Raw genomic sequence first — 21,550 nt, 5'->3', positions numbered from 1 at the left:
TTCATGATTGAGAGCGACAGTATGGGGCATCCATATTGCGATGCTATGATTGCAACTCCAGGTCTCGAGCATGGCGGCGACAGATGGGCCGAGTTCCACTATGTATCTGGTGAAACACCTGAAAATTCTGCTTGACACAGCTCGTTTGATAAGGGGATGATGTGCTGCATATCCTCTTGTGCTCCAGTGTCTGGGGTATAGAGAGTTGAAAGTTGCGCATGGATACATTAGTGGATGCTGTGGAGGATGGTGGAGGCAAAATAGACAGGAAACAGCAGGGGCAGCATGCATGGATGCCTCTGAGGCTGCCTATTCTTGGGATGGAGCTGGCGGTCCGCTGCCAGGCGAGCTTTAGCCTGTCCAAGCCCCTGTCTCTCGGCTACACCCAACCCAAAATGGGCCTGGGGGCCAGGAGCATTTACTTTGAAAAAATTATAATTTTCAAAGCAGGCGGGATCGTTTGAATATTTCACCTAGGAATAATGGAATAGCATAGTGGTTCTATTTTTGATTGTTTTTTCGGAAATGGTTCCATGATTAACAGCGACAGTATGGGGCATCCATATTGCGCTGCTATGATTGAAACTTCAGGTCTCCAGCATGGCGGCAACAGTTCCACTATGTATCTGGTGAAACACCTGAAAATTCTGCCTGACATAGCTCGTTTGATAAGGGGACGATGTATGGAGGCAGTGAACTAGTAGTAGATTAAAGGTGCTGCAGCTAAAACTATGTTAGTTGGATCTTGAGATGGAGCTGGCGGTCCGCTGCCAGACGAGCTTTCGCCTGTCCATGCCCCTGTCTCTCGGCTCCTCCCCAAACAGCACTTCTAAGAACCTTTTGTATAAGATAAAGTGTAGTAGTGTTCTTATAAGTTTGGCTTATGGTGGGTGAGGGGAATGTAAACAGATGCGCAAGAAGCGCTGAAATAATATCGGTAAATGATAAAAGTTTGCCAGTATATTTTGTGGATAACACAGCAGGGTGGCGACAAAGTTAACAAGTTTGATGTGGAAGCCATGAAAACAACCCAAAATTCTGCCTGACACAGCTCGTTTGCTAAGGGGATGATGTATGGAGGCAGCTATATGGACGACTTTTGGAGGCAGCTAGGTAGGTGGTCCTCCAGAAAAATTAAATAGATTGAGTGCCTGTATGTGGCAGTCCAAAAAAGTTTTAAAACCAGAGGAGTAGGTAGGTGGTCCTCCAGAAAAATTAAATAGATTGAGTGCCTGTATGTGGCACTCCCAAAAATTGTTTAATCCCTTAACGACTTGGCCTTTTTTAGTTTTTTCACTTCCATTTTTCACTCCCCACCTTCAAAAATCTATAACTTTTTTATTTTTCCACATAAAGAGCTGTGTTATGGCTTATTTTCTGCGTAAAGAATTGCACTTCGTAGTGACGTTATTTAATTTTCCATGGTGCGTACTGGGAAGCAGGAAAAAAATTCCAAATGCAGTGAAAATGGTGAAAAAACACATTTGCGACGTTTTCTTGTGGGCTTGGATTTTACAGCTTTCACTGTGTGCCCCAAATGACATGTCTACTTTATTCTTTGGATTGCTACGATTATGTGGATACCAAATTTTTATAGGTTTTATAATGTTTTCAGACATTTAAAAAAATTAAAACCTTCTGTACAAAAATTTTTTTTTTGATTTTGCCATCTTCTGGCGGCAATAACTTTTTCATACTTTGATGTACAGATCTGTGGGTGGTGTCATTTTTTGCGACTTTTGATGGCGTTTTCACTGCTATCATATTTAGGACTGTGCGACCTTTTGATCACTTTTTATAAATTTTTTAATATTTTCCAAAATGGCAAAAAAATTTCATTTTTGACTTTGGACGCTATTTTCCGTTACAGGGTTAAATGCAGCGAAAAACCGTTATTATTTTTTGATAGTACGGACATTTTCGGACGCGACAATACCTAATGTGTGTATGATTTTTACTGTTTATTAATATTATTATCAGTTCTAGGGAAAGGGGGGTGATTTGAATTTTTAGATTTTTTTATTATAATTTTTTTTTTTTTTACTTTTTTTTACTTTTTTTTACTTTTACGATTTTTCAGACTCCCTAGGGTACTTTAACCCTAGGTTGTCTGATCGATCCTACCATATACTGCCATGCTGCAATATGGCAGTATATGGGGATTTTACTCCTCATTCATTACAATGTGCTGATAGCACATTGTAATGAATGGGTTAAAACGAGACAGCTTCGGGCCTCCGTGAGGCCCAAAGCTGTCATGGCAACGGATCAGAAAGATGCCATGCGGCGCCATCTATCTGAAGCCTCCGGCAGCATTGCCGGCGGCGATCGTAGTGAAAGCACCCGCGATCGGTGCTATCACCGATCGCGGGTGTTACCGGTAAGCCTTTGCTGCAATATGCAGCAAAGACTTACCGGCTATGGAGAGGGCTCGGCCCGCGTCGGGAAGGGGTTAAAACAGAGGACCGGGAAGGTGGCCCTCCAGAAAAATTAAATACATAGAGTACTATAGCTAGAGCCAGTTGGCCCTGGCAAAAAATAGCCAATTTCCTCTGCTTTAGTGTACAAAGAGGAGGAGAAGGAGGAAAATGAGGAGGAGGAGTGCATAAATTATTCAGGTTGAGCTTCCTTCACCTGGTGGAGAATGGAAATCCTGAGAAATCCAGGCTTTATTCATCTTGATAAGCATCAGCCTGTCAGCGCTGTCAGTCAACAGGCGTGTACGCTTATCGGTGATGATGCCACCAGCTGCACTGAAAACCCGCTCGGACAACACGCTAGCGGCAGGGCAGGCAAGAACCTCCAAGGCGTACAGCGCCAGTTCGTGCCACATGTCCAGCTTTGAAACTCAGTAGAGGTAGGGAGCTGTGTGATCATTTAGGACAATGGTATGGTCAGCTACGTACTCCCTCACCATCTTTCTGTAAAGATCAGCCCTACTCTGCCGAGAGTGGGGACAGGTGACAGTGTCTTGCTGGAGTGACATAAAACTGGCAAAGGCCTTGTAAAGAGTACCTCTGCCAGTGCTGGACAAGCTGCCTGCTCGCCTACTCTCCCTCGCTACTTGTCCCGCAGAAGTACGCCCTCTGCGCTAGCACTGTCAGAAGGGAAATACTGTTTCAGCTTGTGCACCAGGGCCTGCTGGTATTCATGCATTCTCACACTCATTTCCTCTCCAGGGATGAGAGTGGAAAGATTTTGCTTGTACCGTGGGTCCGGGAGAGTGAATACCCAGTAATCGGTGCTGGAATAAATTCTTTGAACGCGAGGGTCACGGGATAGGCAGCCTAGCATGAAATCTGCCATATGCGCCAGAGTACCAACGCGCAAGAATTTACTCCCATCACTGGCCTGACTCTCCCTTTCCTTCTCCTCCAACTCCTCTTCTTCTGCCCATACACGCTGAATAGTGAAGGACTGAACAATGGTCCCCTCTTCTCTCTCCCCAACATTCTCCACCTCTTCTTCCTCATCCTCCTCCACCTCCTCCGATATGCGCTGAGAAACAGACCTGAGGGTGCTTTGGCTATCAAAAAGGGAATCTTCTTCCCCCATCTCTTGTGACGAGCGCAAAGCTTCCGACTTCATGCTGACCAGAGAGTTTTTCAACAGGCCAAGCAGCGGGATGGTGAGGCTGATGATGGCGGCATCGCCACTGACCATCTGTGTTGACTCCTCAAAGTTACTCAGCACCTGACAGATATCAGACATCCACGTCCACTCCTCATTGTAGACTTGAGGAAGCTGACTGACCTGACTACTAGTTCTGGTGGAAGTTGACATCTGGCAGTCTACAATCGCTCTGCACTGCTGGTAAACACTGGATAACATGGTTATTATTGAATTCCACCTCGTGGGCACGTCGCACAACAGTCGGTGAGCGGGCAGTTGGAGGCGGCGCTGCGCTGCCCTGAGAGTGGCAGCATCTGTGCTGGACTTCCCTAAATGCGCACAGATGCGGCGCACCTTCGTGAGCAAATCAGACAGATTGGGGTATGTCTTTAGGATCCTCTAAACTATGAGATTTAACAAATGGGCCATGCATGGCAAATGTGTCAGTCTGCCGAGTTGCAGAGCCGCCACCAGGTTATTGCGGTTGTCACACACAACCATGCCTGGCTTCAGGTTCAGCGGTGCCAGCCACAGATCAGTCTGCGCCGAGATGCCCTGTAATAGCTCTTGGGCGGTGTGCCTTTTATCGCCTAGGCTCAGCAGTTTCAGCACCGCCTGCTGTCGCTTAGCGACGGCACTGCTGCTGTGCCTAGAGCTACCGACTGATGACACCAGCCTATAGGGCAGCCTCTCCAGGCTAAGTAATCTGGAGATATGGACGTTGAGGGCTTGGGTGTGTGGGTGGGTTGCACTATACTTCCTTTTGCGCTCCAGTGTCTGGGGTATGGAGAGCTGAACGCTGGTGGATGCTGTGGAGGATCGTGGAGGCGAAGATGGGGTTTTTGCACGGGAGGTGTTTGGGCCGGGGTCCTGGGCAGGGGGCTGACTAGTAGATGACACAGGGGAAGGAGCAGTGGTGTGCCCGGCCGGAGGTGAACAGGCTTGGTGCCATTGAGTGGGGTGTTTAGCATTCAAATGCCTGCGCATACTGGTGGTAGTTAAGCTAGTAGTGGTGGAACCCCTGCTGATCCTGGTTTGGCACAGGTTGCACACCACAGTCCTTCGGTCAACCGGTGTTTCTTTAAAGAACCTCCAGACTTCTGGAAATCTAGCCCTCGCCACGTGAGCTCGACTACGTGAAACATTTGGCGCTGATGCACCAGCTCTGGACCTGCCTCTCCGTCTGGCCCCACCATTGCCTCTTCCAACCTGTTCTGGTATAGGACTCACCTCCGTCTTAGAAGCACTGTGTTCACCCGGCCTATCAACCCAGCTTGGGTCTGTCACCTTATCATTCTCCGATCCCTCAGTCTGCTCCCCCCTCGGACTTCCTGCCCTGACAACAACTTCACCACTGTCTGACAACCGTGTCTCCTCATTGTCCGACACCTCTTTACACACTTCTTTCACTACGTCAATAATGTCATCATCACCCACAGACTGCGACCGGTGGAAAACCTGGGCATCGGAAAAGAGCTCAGCAGCAACCGGACAAGTGGTTTGTGACTCTGGGAAGGGTCCAGAAAACAGTTCCTCAGAGTATGCCGGTTCAAATGCCAAATTTTCCTGGGAGGGGGCAGAATGGGGGGAAGGAGGCTGAGGTGGAGGAGCTGGAGGAGTGCTGATTTCGGTGACATGGGTGGACTGCGTGGAAGACTGACTGGTGGACAAATGGCTAGAAGCATTGTCCGCAATCCACGACATCACCTCTTCGCACTGTTCTGGCCTCAACAGTGCTCTATCACGAGTCCCAGTAACTTTAGACATGATGAACCTAGGGAGTGTGGCGTTCCCCTGCTCCCTCATCAGCAGGTGGTGTCTCACCCCGCCCAGGACCACGGCCTCTAACCCCTGCAGTAGTTGGACGCCCACGTCCACGTCCTCGTCCTCTACCCCAAGCCCTCGGGTTAAACATTTTCAAAATTAAAGTGTAAACTGTAATTTTTTTTTTTTTTTGGCTAGTTTCTAACCTACACTGACAGCACACAACTGGATTTTGTGCTGTGCCTGATGATTTTGAGTTATTAAAAAAAAATAAACGTTAAAAAATAAATGAGCCTAATTCAAATCAAACCCCTAATAAATTGTCCCACTTCGGTGTTTGAGGTGGATATGTGTGTCACTAAGAGCTAAACACAACGGTCGCAAGTCTCCCTGCAAATTCCTCACAATATGGTACTAGCTGCACTACTAGTGCCAGCAAGCCCAGCCACAAGCAAACAAAACAAAAATATATATAACGCTATTGTAGGCCTAAGTAAGTCGTTGAGGTTCTCCTATGGCTATTTTATAGCCTACACTGAAAGCACACTGCTATGCCAGATGACTTTGAGTTATAAAAAAAAATAAATCAGCACACTGTGCCTAATTCAAATCAAAACCCTAATAAATTGTCCCACTTCGGTGTTTGAGGTGGATATGTGTGTCACTAAGAGCTAAACACAATGGTCGCAAGTCTCCCTGCAAATTCCTCACAATATGGTACTAGCTGCACTACTAATGCCAGCAAGCCCAGCCACAAGCAAACAAAACAAAAAAAATATATAACGCTATTGTAGGCCTAAGTAATCCATTTGGGTTCTCCTATGGCTATTTTCTAGCCTACACTGAAAGCACACTGCTATGCCAGATGACTTTGAGTTATAAAAAAAAATAAACGTAAAAAAAATAAATCAGCAGACTATGCCTAATTCAAATCAAACCCCTAATAAATTGTCCCACTTCGGTGTTTGAGGTGGATATGTGTGTCACTAAGAGCTAAACACAACGGTCGCAAGTCTCCCTGCAAATTCCTCACAATATGGTACTAGCTGCACTACTAGTGCCAGCAAGCCCAGCCACAAGCAAACAAAACAAAAATATATATAACGCTATTGTAGGCCTAAGTAAGCCGTTTGGGTTCTCCTATGGCTATTTTCTAGCCTACACTGAAAGCACACTGCTATGCCAGATGACTTTGATTTATAAAAAAAAATAAAAGTAACAAAAAATAAATCAGCAGACTGTGCCTAATTCAAATCAAACCCCTAATAAATTGTCCCACTTCGGTGTTTGAGATGGATATGTGTGTAACTAAGAGGTAAACACAATGGTCGCAAGTCTCCCTGCAAATTCCTCACAATATGGTACTAGCTGCACTACTAGTGCCAGCAAGCCCAGCCACAAGCAAACAAAAAAAAAATAAAATATAACGCTATTGTAGGCCTAAGTAAGCCATTTGGGTTCTCCTATGGCTATTTTCTAGCCTACACTGAAAGCACACTGCTATGCCAGATGACTTTGAGTTACAAAAAAAAATAAACGTAAAAAAAATAAATCAGCAGACTATGCCTAATTCAAATCAAACCCCTAATAAATTGTTCCACTTCGGTGTTTGAGGTGGATATGTGTGTCACTAAGAGCTAAACACAACGTTCCCAAGTCTCCCTGCAAATTCCTCACAATATGGTACTAGCTGCACTACTAGTGCCAGCAAGCCCAGCCACAAGCAAACCAAAAAAAAATAAAATATAACGCTATTGTAGGCCTAAGTAAGCCATTTGGGTTCTCCTATGGCTATTTTCTAGCCTACACTGAAAGCAAATTGCTATGTCAGATGATTTTGAGTTATTAAAAAAAATAAACATAAAAAAAAAAAAATCAGCAGACTGTGCCTAATTCAAATCAAACCCCTAATAAATTGTTCCACTTCGGTGTTTGAGGTGGATATGTGTGTCACTAAGAGCTAAATAGAACGTTCCCAAGTCTCCCTGCAAATTCCTCACAATATGGTACTAGCTGCACTACTAGTGCCAGCAAGCCCAGCCACAAGCAAACAAACAAAAAAATATATATAACGCTATTGTAGCCCTAACAAGGGCTGTTGGGTTCTTGTAGACTCACTCCTGCATAACAGTAAGCTAATATAACACCCTAACGCTATCCCTGCAGCAGCAGCAACTCTCTCCCTAACAGCATCCAGACAGAGAATGATCCGAGCAGCGCGGGCAGGGGCTAGTCTGTTCCAGGGTCACCTGATCAGGCCATCCAACCACTGCTATCAACGTGTAAGGGTACCACGTCATGCTGGGTGGAATGCAGAGTCTCCTGGCTTGTGATTGGCTCTGTTTCTTGCCGCCAAAAATCAAAACGGCGGGAGATGCCATTTCTCGAGCTGGCAAAATACTCGTCCGAGCAACGAGCAGTTTCGAGTACGCTAATGCTCGAACGAGCATCAAGCTCGGACGAGTGTGTTCGCTCATCTCTATAAAGGAACAATGAAAAACATAAGATCGTCTGTGTGGTGAACTCCACAGGGAGGACACATGGTTGAAGCCGGGTCTAATGGAGAAGATACAGAACAACTATAGTCCAAGGACACTTCAACTGCACGTTATGGATGAAATAGGTAGGTATTTCTACTGTATTTTTACTTGGTTTTGGTGAAAGCTCATTCCTTTATGTAAAGGAATGGTCACTATTGTCGATTTAATACATAACCATTGGAGCCTGTGCCCTGGATATTTTATGACCCTAGCAACCCTGTCTCTTTCTATCTTTCACATTGTTGTGGTAGAATTTTAACCCACTATTTTTAAAGCTTGCTTTGGGGTTTCATGCCATCAAGTTTTACAAAAATCTCTTAAGGTTCTGCCAGTATAGTCCATTTAATTTGAGTGTGCCATTGCCATAACTAGAAATAGGCGAATCGATTTAAACGAAGTGGAATTCGATATGAATTTCACAGAAAATTTGTTTTGTCACAAGTCCAAAGTTTACGCTGATTCCTGGGAATAAAGTTTTTATTTTCCCGCTTTTTTAGCTTAATGGGTGCAAGCACAACGTGCTACATGGGGCAAAGAACTATGGGAAGAAGAAAGGAACACCCTCGATGACATCTGCAGACCTGTAAGCCAATCAGCGACCGACAGGCTCATGAGATGTCACACAGCCATTTGCAATCGGCATTTCACACTGCATGTGCTGCTTCTACTGTACTGTCCTCAAGTCTTCCACTCATCTGTTAGACCGCCTGTATGAACAGGGAAAAGCCATTAATGATTTTTTGATGATGCAAGCGGACCAGAGTACTCCCCTGTGTAACTTTCATCTCAGCCACTGGCACCTCATGCGTGACACCTGCCATTTGCTCAGGCCCTTTCAAGAGGCCACGTTATTTGTCAGTCGCCAGGACTGCAGGATGAATAACGTCATTCCACTGCTTCATATCCTGGAACTCATGCTGAAAAATTGGTCTAGTCAGGGCACAGCAAAAGTGGAGACTACATCTCATGGCCACATGAGTCCGGTAGGGGATGAACTGGAGCAGGAGGACATTGGAACACAAGCAGAGTCTGGTGAAATCTGTGGTTTTTCATCTCAAGTGACAAATGAGGAAGAACAGGAGCATCTGGAGGAGGTAGAAGACAAGGCACATGACCCAGAAGCATCGTGGCAGTATACAATGGAGATGGAGGCCAGGAGTCCATCAGAGTCCCTTGCACAGATGGCTTGCAGCATGCTGTTTTGCCTAACTAGTAACAGCCGAATAGTCAACATCCGGCATAGTGATGACTTTTGGCTCTCCACCCTCTTGGACCCTGGCTACCGGTCAAAAATGGGTGACTTTTTTCCAGCTGCCGAGAGGGAGGAACAACTGGCGTACTATAGAGAAATACTTCCTTTTTGCGACATTGTCTATCCTCTGTCAGATCTGACAGATCTGAGGGATTCCTGGCAGTGATTGCTCCCGTACTACTGCCACAGCTGCTGTGGGGAGATGGTGGGGTAGGAGCGATAGCAGCTCCATCAGCAACAGCTTAATTCTGGAGTCCTTAATGAGAAACTTCCTTCACCCCCCTAGTGAGGAGGGTAGCCGCCACCAGCAGCAGCAGGACATGGGCAGGCCGGCACCAGCAGGTGGTGGCCTACTTGGAAAGCACTTTACCACCCCAGGTAGAGGATCCTCTAGACTACTGGGCAGCCAAACATAATGCGTGGCCGCAACTTGCAGAGTTTGGAGTAGAGAAGCTGTCCTGCCCACCCAGTAGTGTGGCATCAGAGTGGGTGTTCAGTGCGCGGGGGCCATCGATAACCCAAGGAGAACCCGCTTGTCCACCCATTATGTGGAGAGACTGACCTTTGTCAAGATGAATCAGGCTTGGATCGGCCCGGATTTCAACTCACCAATGCCTTACGCATCAGATTACATCAGCCATGATGCCTCCCCCAAACATTGAGAAATGAGTCTGAATTCTAACTACCTGCCTCAGACACTATCCCTATCTGTCTCCCGCTTTCCATTTTGCTGCCACCTCCACCCTCTGTCATTGTGCCACTCTGTGGGCTCCTGCTGCTGCTGCTGCCACCTCCACACTATATTATTTTGCCACTCTGTGATTTTCTATGTTGCTGCCACCTGTGGGCTCCTGCTGCTGCTTCTGCCGCTGCCGCCCCCATACTCTATCTTTGGCATCTGCTGCTGGCATCTGCTGCTGCTGATGCCACCGCCTTCACACTCTATCATTCTTCCACTATGTGGGCTCCTGCTGCTGCTGCTACCGCCACCTCCAAACTCTATCATTCTTCCACTCTGTGGGCTCCTGCTGCTGCTGCCGCCTCCTTCACACTTTATCATTCTGCCACTCTCTGGCTTTCCATGTTGCTGCCATCTCCACACTGTCATTGTGCCACTGTGCGGCCTATTCATGCTGCTACCAACTGACGGCTGTTTCCCTGGAACACCCTGTTATTTCCATAATGCTGTTTTTACCCTCCACCGCTCTATGACGTTGCCACTATGTTTAGTTTCCCCTTCATTTCATTTGTCAGAAGGAATTAAAAGCCTCAGGATTGATTGCCAAAAGCACAAGTGGATACAGAACACAGAGGACATGCAAATATCCCATTTACTCGTCATCTTTGTTTTGGATCCACTCCTGTTTGTTTTTGGCTTTAGCAATACTGATAATAGATTATTGACCGACAAAGATGGATTATTGACACTGATGGATGAACATAATGCGTGGCCGCAACTTGCAGAGTTTGGAGTAGAGAAGCTGTCCTGCCCACCCAGTAGTGTGGCATCAGAGTGGGTGTTCAGTGCGGCGGGGGCCATCGATAACCCAAGGAGAACCCGCTTGTCCACCCATTATGTGGAGAGACTGACCTTTGTCAAGATGAATCAGGCTTGGATCGGCCCGGATTTCAACTCACCAATGCCTTATGCATCAGATTACATCAGCCATGATGCCTCCCCCAAACATTGAGAAATGAGTCTGAATTCTAACTACCTGCCTCAGACACTATCCCTATCTGTCTCCCGCTTTCCATTTTGCTGCCACCTCCACCCTCTGTCATTGTGCCACTCTGTGGGCTCCTGCTGCTGCTGCTGCCACCTCCACACTATATTATTTTGCCACTCTGTGATTTTCTATGTTGCTGCCACCTGTGGGCTCCTGCTGCTGCTTCTGCCGCTGCCGCCCCCATACTCTATCTTTGGCATCTGCTGCTGGCATCTGCTGCTGCTGATGCCACCGCCTTCACACTCTATCATTCTTCCACTATGTGGGCTCCTGCTGCTGCTGCTACCGCCACCTCCAAACTCTATCATTCTTCCACTCTGTGGGCTCCTGCTGCTGCTGCCGCCTCCTTCACACTTTATCATTCTGCCACTCTCTGGCTTTCCATGTTGCTGCCATCTCCACACTGTCATTGTGCCACTGTGCGGCCTATTCATGCTGCTACCAACTGACGGCTGTCTCCCTGGAACACCCTGTTATTTCCATAATGCTGTTTTTACCCTCCACCGCTCTATGACGTTGCCACTATGTTTAGTTTCCCCTTCATTTCATTTGTCAGAAGGAATTAAAAGCCTCAGGATTGATTGCCAAAAGCACAGGTGGATACAGAACACAGAGGACATGCAAATATCCCATTTACTCGTCATCTTTGTTTTGGATCCACTCCTGTTTGTTTTTGGCTTTAGCAATACTGATAATAGATTATTGACCGACAAAGATGGATTATTGACACTGATGGATGAAAAGAAGGACAAAATGATCAGTGACGCCAATGCAGAATTACTGCCGACACCCTCTGCACTCTTTTGGGGGGTTTCTACATGTATCGGCGTTTAACAGAACAGGTTTTGTCGTAATCTATGGAATCATCTGATGTCAGTGTAAAATGAGTGCACTCTTTGATGTTATAGTGGGATCTTGGCCCTTAGCTAAGTCCTTTCAAGCTGTCACAGATGTTACCTTGTCAGGCTGTGTTCCCGCTTCACTTATTTGGTGAAGTTGGCTTCTGTAAGTGCATATGGAATTGAAGAGTTGAATCAAATTTTTTCAAAACATTTGGCAAATCGGGTTGAACCGAATTTCAACAAATTTGCCCATCTCTAGCCATAAATTAAATTTTATTTCAGATTTGCTGGTATGTTTTTTGTGCCCTGTTTCATAACCTAGCTTTGACCAACTTAAGCTTTTGGAGAGATGGTCCCACATGACTCTGGAATGATTACTGTTCTTGACAGTAAATTTGATATGTTTTTTTAGATAAAGTATTTTTGGTTTTTGTTAACATTCATTTTTTTTCAGATTCATCCTTGCAAACCTAGCTCTGCTGCCGAGTTCTTTTGGTGGTGCAGATACTGACATTTACACTCAATTTTTCCGATTTCTAGAATATTTACTTACTTGTGTTTTTTTTTCACTGCAGAAGGACACAATTTAAGTTGTTTTCTTATCCCAACCTGGACTGCCTTAAACAGCAGTCTCCATAAGGGGAACTCTAAATTTCCTCCTAAGCATTGTGTAAACACACATTTTATTGCAACGCAACGGCAAACTTTAAAAAACTTGTCACACTGGTCACACTTGTTGAGTATCAGTTAATCAAGACATTTTATTAGCATCACCTGGCTGTTACTTTCCTTCTTAATTCTTATGTAAAAAGTACAGCCATATTTAGTTTTTCACACACTAAACTGATGTACAAGGTGGGATCTGATCTGTGCGTTGTCCATCTAAGACTGTATTTATCTGACTTTATCCCTATGTTATTATCCTATTTTGTTTTTATTTATGCATGTAGAATGTTCTTTTATAAGTGCACTGGGTTGCTGGAAATCATGCATAATATAGTTGTAAAATATTTAGAAAGGGGTAAAAAAAAAAAAGCTTATGTAAAGGAAGCTCTAAAGAAAACATCATTTCCTTACAATTTCATTCACAAAGAATTTCTCTTTAATAAAACACAGCAGGGGGATTATGTTTTCATAAAACATGGCTTTGCATGAAGTTTAAGCTAAACTTTATAACAATATAGTAAATAATATACCAGTATGTATATATGATGTACCATTCAATAAGATCGTGATCGGAAGCTATGCCTCTCTAGGTGATAATAAAAAGCCTGTGTTTTCTTGTGCATTATGTATTTGTGTTTTTTGTTCCATTGCTGCCTCACACAAGAAAAGGAGGTGTTGGCATAAATGGCCTTTGGCTATTAATTTAGCTATTATATGAAAAATAACATTATACTGTATGTGTTACCATTGCAAAAACAAAGAAACAGTAAAGAAAGCAGTGTCTATGGAGACAACCTTAGTACCCTCATCTTTTATATATATATCAGTTGGAGTATTTATTTGTGTCACGGCGAAGGAAGCCGCCGCCTCGTCACGTGACGTGGGGGTGCAACTGTACGGGTTAATTTAGCCTACTCAAACTTGCGCTCACCTTTCACTCAGGACACAAATTGAGCATAAATCACACCTCATACAGCTCCAGCACCAGACCAGACCCGCTGCCACCACTTATTGCATTTATACCGGGACCAATAAGTATCCCACTCTACATCAACTCTTGCTCTCAAGCAGTCAGCTTGTCACACTCAGCACTTTAGCAGTCACACAGCTAACCACACTTCACAAGGCTATGAGTTCGCAGAGCATACAGGGACCAAAATTAAAGTGAAAAGCTTTAATTACAAAAAGTTGATCAGTGCATAAAAAGATATTAAAAACAAAAGAATTATAAAATGACACACAACCCGTCAAAACAGTTATAAAATAAAAAGGGAGAAAAATAACAGAAACTTACAACTTAAAGTAAATCCTGATCCCTGGAGGTGGGAGAAATAAGGGACACACTCAGCTTGTCAAGCAGCCCCCAAAATGTGAACACCAATTCTTGGATTTCATATTGTTTTATAACTTCTCAGTTTGGTTCAGATTTCAGAACCTCCCATTCATTAATTAGTCCAGAGGGTCATTCACGATTGGGCAAAGTGTTAATGAGGGGGGAGAGTCCAGGAATATTTAAACAGTTCTTTGTTTCCAAATCCTGATGCAGAAGAGGGGGGGTAGGGAGACCAAATGTCCTTTGGGGTCTGAACAGACCAGTCTTCAGTTCAGAGGTTATCAGGCTGTTAAAGCTCCAGGATGTCATAAAAGCTGCCTGGATGCTTCAATAGATGCCAAATATTTAAACAAAGTTTGCAATTACCCCGTTGTTAAACCCATCTTATACATTCACAATTAATATCTCCTTGACACCTCCCCCTTTCAAGATTGGGCAAATTTGAAATGACCCACGCCATTTTAAATTTTCCCAAGCCAATTACCAATAATACATTGCAGAAGTTCAGTACCATAAAAATCATTGCCATAAGATGTGATTACCTGGGCACATCAACCATCTGGTCCTTTGTCCTATGTATAAGGCCAAGTACTATCTCCCCTGGTCACTTGTACACTGCTGTGCTGGGATCCCCTGCTGACTTTATGGCTTTGTGCTGCAGAAACACTAAGTTCTGTGTCGTCTCTCCCAAGTGTGAAATGGTTAACCCTCTCCCTGCTGGATGAAATGCCAATGGAGTTAAGTGTAGGACTTCTGTACCCAGTTACATTATGTTTTGGTTTTCCCGCTGTACAGCTATTAGAGTCCCTCTCTTTATCATTGATACTACAGGGCTTAGGTTGGACCACTGACTGAATGCTCTCCTGAGAGTCCCTATGCCCCTGCTCCCCTTTCTGATCGCTCCCCAAAACTGCACTGGCAACACTCATCACTGGGAACCCGACCTCACTGTGGACCCCAGTCTCCTCTCTCAGCACTGGTTCTAGTGTACACGCTGTCTTTGGCTCATAGACACACTGCATCTCCCCAGTCTGAGTAGAGGCATCTTTGTGGCCCATGCTCTGAGCCTTACTCATCTTGACACCTCTTGTCTGCTCTAGGACCTCTCCTTGAGTAATGGCCTCCACCAGATCCACACTCAGGACCTTAGAGCTTTGAGGTGCAGATTCAGAGACTCCATCTTGGCAGCCTCTCACACCCTTCACCATATCTGCTGACTGCAGGGTTATCTCTGGGGGCCCGTTCACCACCCCCTCCCCCGTAGCTTCCTCATACTGGGACACCTCTGGTTCTGGAGCAGGCATAGCCTTGCTCTTGCTATCCTGTCCTCCTTCCCAGACCAGTCCCCTTGGGCTTCTGCCCATTTTCTCATATGATTGTTGTACATCAGGCACATACACAGTTGTCATTTTTCCCAAATCATTTCCCAACAATACATCCACAGGCAATTCTTGTGACACTCCCACTTGTCTGATACCTCTACCAGAACCCCAGTCCATAAAAACCTTGGCAACGGGCACTCCTGGATGGCATCCAGTTATCCCCTTCACAGGCAAAGTCTTTTCTGGAATGATGTCCTCAGGGTTTATAACCTCAGGGCGAACTAAAGAATAACTTGCCCCTGAGTCTCTTAATCCCTGGGTGACTCTATCACCCACTATCACAGTCTGCATGTGGTGCTGTAACTTCTTCATATCACCAGAAAGCAGCATGACTACTGGTACTGTAGAGTAGACAGTTGCCCCTCTCTCTGGGCACGCAGACCTCAGATGACCCACTTTGTTACAAATAAAACATTTGCGCATATCCCCCTGATTTATAGAATCCCTCAGTGTAATGTTCTCACCCACTTTGGAGACAGAAGGCTGTGATGTTGTCCTGGCTTGTTTCTCCTTCCAGCTGGAGGACCTTTGGGGGGATGTTTCCCTCTTGGCTTCAGGCATCCGGTTGGCAGTATAGGAGTCTGCAATCTGCGCAGCTTCATCCGCAGTTTTAGGCTCCCTGTCACAAACAAACTGTCGTACATCCACAGGACAAATGTGCAGAAACTGATCTTTTATCATGAGATCCTCCAGGTCCTCACGGCTGTTGACAGAAAGTCCTCGGGTCCACTGTAGAAAGGTAGTCCTTAAGTTGCCTACTGTATCAGCGTAGCTCGCAGTTGTTTCTCGCTTTACACTCCGGAATTTCTTGCGATACACCTCTGGAGTTAAGTTGTACTTTTTAATCAAAGCAGCTTTTATAGCATCATAGTCCTCATCAAGCTCAAGAGGAAGGTCAGCAAATACTTCCAGGGCTTTGCCTCTTAGCCCTGGGCTTAAATACTGTGCCCACTGCTCACGGGGCAGATGGTATTGTCTGCAGGTCTTCTCAAAAGATCGCAGAAAAATGTCCAATTCCCCATCCTTGTCCAGTACTGGAAAACGTTCTTGACGAGGTCTTTTGGGGTCTACATCCTGGGATTGGGGTTGCACAGAATTGATACCCCTTTCAATACGCGCCATTTCCAGCCTGAATTCTCTATCAGCCTGGCGCTCACGCTCTGCGGCCTCTCTCTCTTTCTCTCGCTCTGCAGCGGCTCTCTCCTCTCGCTCTGCGGCTGCTCTCTCCTTCTCTCGCTCTGCGGCCGCTCTCTCCTTCTCTCGCTCTGCGGCCGCTCTCTCCTTCTCTCGCTCTGCGGCCGCTCTCTCCTTCTCTCGCTCTGCGGCCGCTCTCTCCTTCTCTCGCTCTGCGGCCGCTCTCTCCTGTGCGGCCGCCTGATTAAACTGAAGGATAAGCTGCAGACGCAGGCTAGGATCACATTCACCTAGCTGCTGTAGGGCCATTTGTAGAGACACATCCATGCCTACCTGAGGGCTCCTGCTGTGGGTAGCCTCAGGGGAAACTCTTCCAGGATCAATGTCCATATCTTGGCTCCCTTGAGCCGTGCCAGATCCTTGCTCTGCATCTTGCTCCATCAAAGCACAAACCAGCAGCTCTTTGGACTTGTCAGCCGGGTCGATGCCCCTCTGCTCACAGAGGTGAACTAGAGCCTCCTTGCTCTGTCTCTTGTAGATGGTTGCCATCACTGAGTGCAACCTTTGCCAAATAAAAGATAGAAAAGAAAAACGGGGAAGGGAAACTGTTTGCACGTGTGTCTTAGAACAGCACTGATTTGGTCCGTGTAAAACTAGGGTACTCCTCGCAAGGATTCCACTAGTCCTTAAGTGCAGGGGTTAGTTACTTAATCCCAACACTTAATGCTCTGACAAAAATGAATTTATCCCACCGCTGCCACCAATTTGTCACGGCGAAGGACGCCGCCGCCTCGTCACGTGACGTGGGGGTGCAACTGTACGGGTTAATTTAGCCTACTCAAACTTGCGCTCACCTTTCACTCAGGACACAAATTGAGCATAAATCACACCTCATACAGCTCCAGCACCAGACCAGACCCGCTGCCACCACTTATTGCATTTATACCGGGACCAATAAGTATCCCACTCTACATCAACTCTTGCTCTCAAGCAGTCAGCTTGTCACACTCAGCACTTTAGCAGTCACACAGCTAACCACACTTCACAAGGCTATGAGTTCGCAGAGCATACAGGGACCAAAATTAAAGTGAAAAGCTTTAATTACAAAAAGTTGATCAGTGCATAAAAAGATATTAAAAACAAAAGAATTATAAAATGACACACAACACGGCAAAACAGTTATAAAATAAAAAGGGAGAAAAATAACAGAAACTTACAACTTAAAGTAAATCCTGATCCCTGGAGGTGGGAGAAATAAGGGACACACTCAGCTTGTCAAGCAGCCCCCAAAATGTGAACACCAATTCTTGGATTTCATATTGTTTTATAACTTCTCAGTTTGGTTCAGATTTCAGAACCTCCCATTCATTAATTAGTCCAGAGGGTCATTCACGATTGGGCAAAGTGTTAATGAGGGGGGAGAGTCCAGGAATATTTAAACAGTTCTTTGTTTCCAAATCCTGATGCAGAAGAGGGGGGGTAGGGAGACCAAATGTCCTTTGGGGTCTGAACAGACCAGTCTTCAGTTCAGAGGTTATCAGGCTGTTAAAGCTCCAGGATGTCATAAAAGCTGCCTGGACGCTTCAATAGATGCCAAATATTTAAATAAAGTTTGTAATTACCCCGTTGTTAAACCCATCTTATACATTCACAATTAATATCTCCTTGACAATTTGTTCATTAACTGCCTAGGAAGGGTGATCACTTACTGTACTTTTAATAGCATGTTGTAAATAGTACAAGCATTTCCCCGCTAAATCCCCATAATACAAGACGTATTACAACCACATAATCCATTTTTATATCAACATTGCTTCTCCAGCCCTAGGTGTGGCAAAACAGCCCACCTCTTAGACCCACCACATCCTATCTCAAGGCATCTATTTTTGGTGGATGAGTCATTTCTATTTGGGACACAAAATCACCCACTAGTCCTTATGGATCACTAGGACTTAATAGATTACCAAGGCTATTCTAAACTAACATTATACAGGCGGTCCCCTACTTAAGGACACCCGACTTACAGACAACCCATAGTTACAGACGGACCCCTCTGCCCACTGTGACCTCTGGTGAAGCTCTCTGGATGCTTTAAAATAGTCCCAGATTGCAATAATCAGCTTAAAATTGTCTGCAATGAAGCTTTATTGATAATTCTTGGTCCTATTACAGCAAAAAAATTTGAAACTCCAATTGTCACTGGGGCAAAAAAAAAAATTGTCGGGAACTACAATGATAAAATATACAGTTTCGACTTACATACAAATTCAACTTAAGAACAAACCTACAGTCCCTATCTTGTATGTAACCCGGGGACTGCCTGTACAGTAAATAAATGCATAAATAAAAGTTCAACTGAATGGCACACTGCAGTAGACTGTGATAACACAATAAAGCCACTAAACCATACTCAAGGCCTGTGAACATGTCATGGGTACATGGATCGTGGGTGCACCCGTGCCCCGCTGCTCTGTCCCCACTCCCCCCGTCCGGTACTTACCTCTCTGGGCTCCAGGCTGTGGTCTTCGAAACAGGCCGCACGCCTGTCTCGTCTGTCCGCGTGCTCCTGATGCTAGGCTGCATGTGCGCTGTCTCTTCAAGATTTAAAGGGCCAGCGTCCTCCTTTTTGGTGCTGGTATCCCGGCTCTGCTATATAGCCTGGCGACCCCCAGCATCTCCTGTCAGATCTTCAGGTTATTCTGCTGAAGAGAAAGCCTCTTGAGCATTTCCAGACGCCTCCGTGGTACCTGAGAGTTTCCAGACGCCTCCGAGTTTCTGTGTTCCTGTGGTGTTCCCGTGTTCCTGTGATGTTCCTGTGTTCCTGTGGTGTCCCCTTGTTTCTGTGGTGTTCCCGTGTTCCTGTGGCGTTCCCGTGTTCCTGTGGCGGTCCTGTAATCATGTGGCAGTCTGGTAATCCTGTGGTGGTCCCATAATCCTGTGGTGGTCCCGTAATCCTGTGGCGGTCCTGTAATCCTGTGGTGGTCCCATAATCCTGTGGTTGTCCCGTAATCCTGTGGCGGTCCTGTAATCCTGTGGGAGTCCGGTTATCCTGTGGTGGTCCGGTTATCCTGTGGGGGTCTGGTTATCCTGTGGTGGTCCGGTTATCCTGTGGGGGTTTGGTTATCCTGTGGTCTTCTGAGGTCCTGTCAGCCATCTTTCCAAGGTCCTGCCAGCCGTCCTTCTGAGGTCCCACCAGTCGTCCTTCAGAAGTCCTGCCAGCCATCCTTCTGAGGTCCTGCCAGCTGTCCTTCCGAGGTCCTGCCTTCCCGAGGTCCTGTCTGCCCTCCACCTTGGCTGCCACCACAGGCCTAGTCACACCCGTGGAGCAACCTGGTGGCTCCCCGCCACAGCAAGACCATCCCGCTTTGGGGCGGGCTCTGACGAAGACCAGGAGTCCACTTAGACTCCCAGGTTGCAGCTAGTAGCATCATTATCCCCGCGGTGGTCCAGGGATTGCACAGACTTTATCCCCAGAGACTCTTCCCGCACCCCAGTGCGTGACAGAACAAACTTTCATTTTTTATAGATGTGAAATGTCAGAGTTTTCCAAAGCCCACAAATTGCTTTTCTGGGCGTGCTTTGACTTGTGTTGGTCCATTTTTTCAGATATGTCTATTCAAGGCCAAATTTTTGTTAGTTTTTTTTTGTTTACAAAGCTATATGAGGGCATGTTATATATATATAACAAATTGTATTTTCTAGTGGCACTATTAAATATACAGTGCCATGTGGGATCTGGAAAGAAATTCCAAAAGTGGTGAAAATGGGAAAAAATACCGTTGTGCCATATTCTGATATGGGTTTTAATTTTCAAAGTTAAATTGAGATGACTCCTCTCCTTTATTTTTTTGGATCAGTACAATCACAGCAATTCCAAATTTATATAGTTTTATATAGTATCTAGTAAAAAATTCAAAAACCTTTCATTATTGGAAAATGGCTGGCATGTTATTTTCTGACGCCAGTAACTTTTATATGTCAGTGTACAGATCTATATACGGTGTCCTTGTTTGCAGGATGCAATGATGTTTTAATTCCAACCACTTTGAAAACTGTATGACCTTTTGGCCACTTTGTATTCAAATTTTTGTTGGAGGCAAAATGGCAAAAAAGTGTTGATTTGGACATTTAGGTGATATTTTACATTATGCGGCTCATTGCAGGGAGCAATTGTTTTTTTATTTCCATAGATCGGACATTTTGGGATGTGTTATACCTAAAGTGTTAATGATTTAACCCTTTAAAGTTTTATTTTCTTGATATTTTTCAAAACATTTAGCTTTTTTTTACTATTTCACCCCCCTCCCCCCCGAGTAATTTTACAAGCTCCCAGCTGTCATTGCAACAATTGATGCAACATCATTAAAGGACACCAACCAGCATTCAAATATTGATGCACCTAAGAGCAGAGTTTTTAGGAGTAGTCAAGTTTGATTGTGGGACCTAATAGGATAACTGCAACAGCACTGATCCTCCGATGTGTAATAAAGCTCACACCGACTGCTTAAGAGAGGGCTTGATCTAAGCCCTCTTCATAGACCCCTTCATAACTAGCTAACATATACACTCACCGGACACTTTATTAGGTACACCATGCTAGTAACGGGTTGGACCCCCTTTTGCCTTCAGAACTGCCTCAATTCTTCGTGGCATAGATTCAACAAGGTGCTGGAAGCATTCCTTAGAGATTTTGGTCCATATTGACATGATGGCATCACACAGTTGCCGCAGATTTGTCGGCTGCACATCCATGATGCGAATCTCCCGTTCCGCCCACAGAACTGCCGCTCACTGGATGTTTTTTCTTTTTCGGACCATTCTCTGTAAACCCTAGAGATGGTTGTGCGTGAATATACCAGTAGATCAGCAGTTTCTGAAATACTCAGACCAGCCCTTCTGGCACCAAAAACCATGCCACGTTCAAAGGCACTCAAATCACCTTTCTTCCCCATACTGATGCTCGGTTTGAACTGCAGGATATTGTCTTGACCATGTCTACATGCCTAAAGTGCACTGAGTTGCCGCCGTGTGATTGGCTGATTAGAAATGAAGTGTTAACGAGCAGCTGGACAGGTGTACCTAATAAAGTTGCCGGTGAGTGTATTTACGCTGGTCGGTCGTGAAAGAGTTAATCTATTTTACAAATCATTTAAAAAATCATGTCTCTGGTTTTTATCTACAAAACCAAAATGCATAAATACACTCATAAAAAACTAGTATGAACATTGTTTATGGTCGGCACACATTCATGAAAATAGAATTTGTGGATCAGGACCTAGGTGTTTCTACTTATATACC

At 45.4% G+C, this 21,550-nt stretch overlaps 1 protein-coding gene across 1 annotated transcript in view; it reads right to left on the bottom strand.

Annotated features, from left to right (window-relative positions):
* LOC140077859 (uncharacterized) overlaps positions 1-16,642 on the bottom strand; it is an 86,062-nt gene extending 69,420 nt beyond the window's left edge. Inside the window, exons 1-2 of the mRNA XM_072125834.1 lie at positions 16,437-16,642; positions 14,754-16,316 (exon numbers count right to left, since the gene is read on the bottom strand). Coding sequence (XP_071981935.1) covers positions 14,754-16,316; positions 16,437-16,642 — 1,769 coding nt within the window. The remainder of the gene's footprint in view (positions 1-14,753; positions 16,317-16,436) is intronic.
* Between the last annotated feature and the right edge of the window lie 4,908 nt (positions 16,643-21,550).

Source organism: Engystomops pustulosus, chromosome 1 (assembly GCF_040894005.1).
Source record: "Engystomops pustulosus chromosome 1, aEngPut4.maternal, whole genome shotgun sequence".
Classification (NCBI taxonomy): domain Eukaryota; kingdom Metazoa; phylum Chordata; class Amphibia; order Anura; family Leptodactylidae; genus Engystomops; species Engystomops pustulosus.
This window is presented reverse-complemented; position numbering and strand designations above follow the sequence as displayed.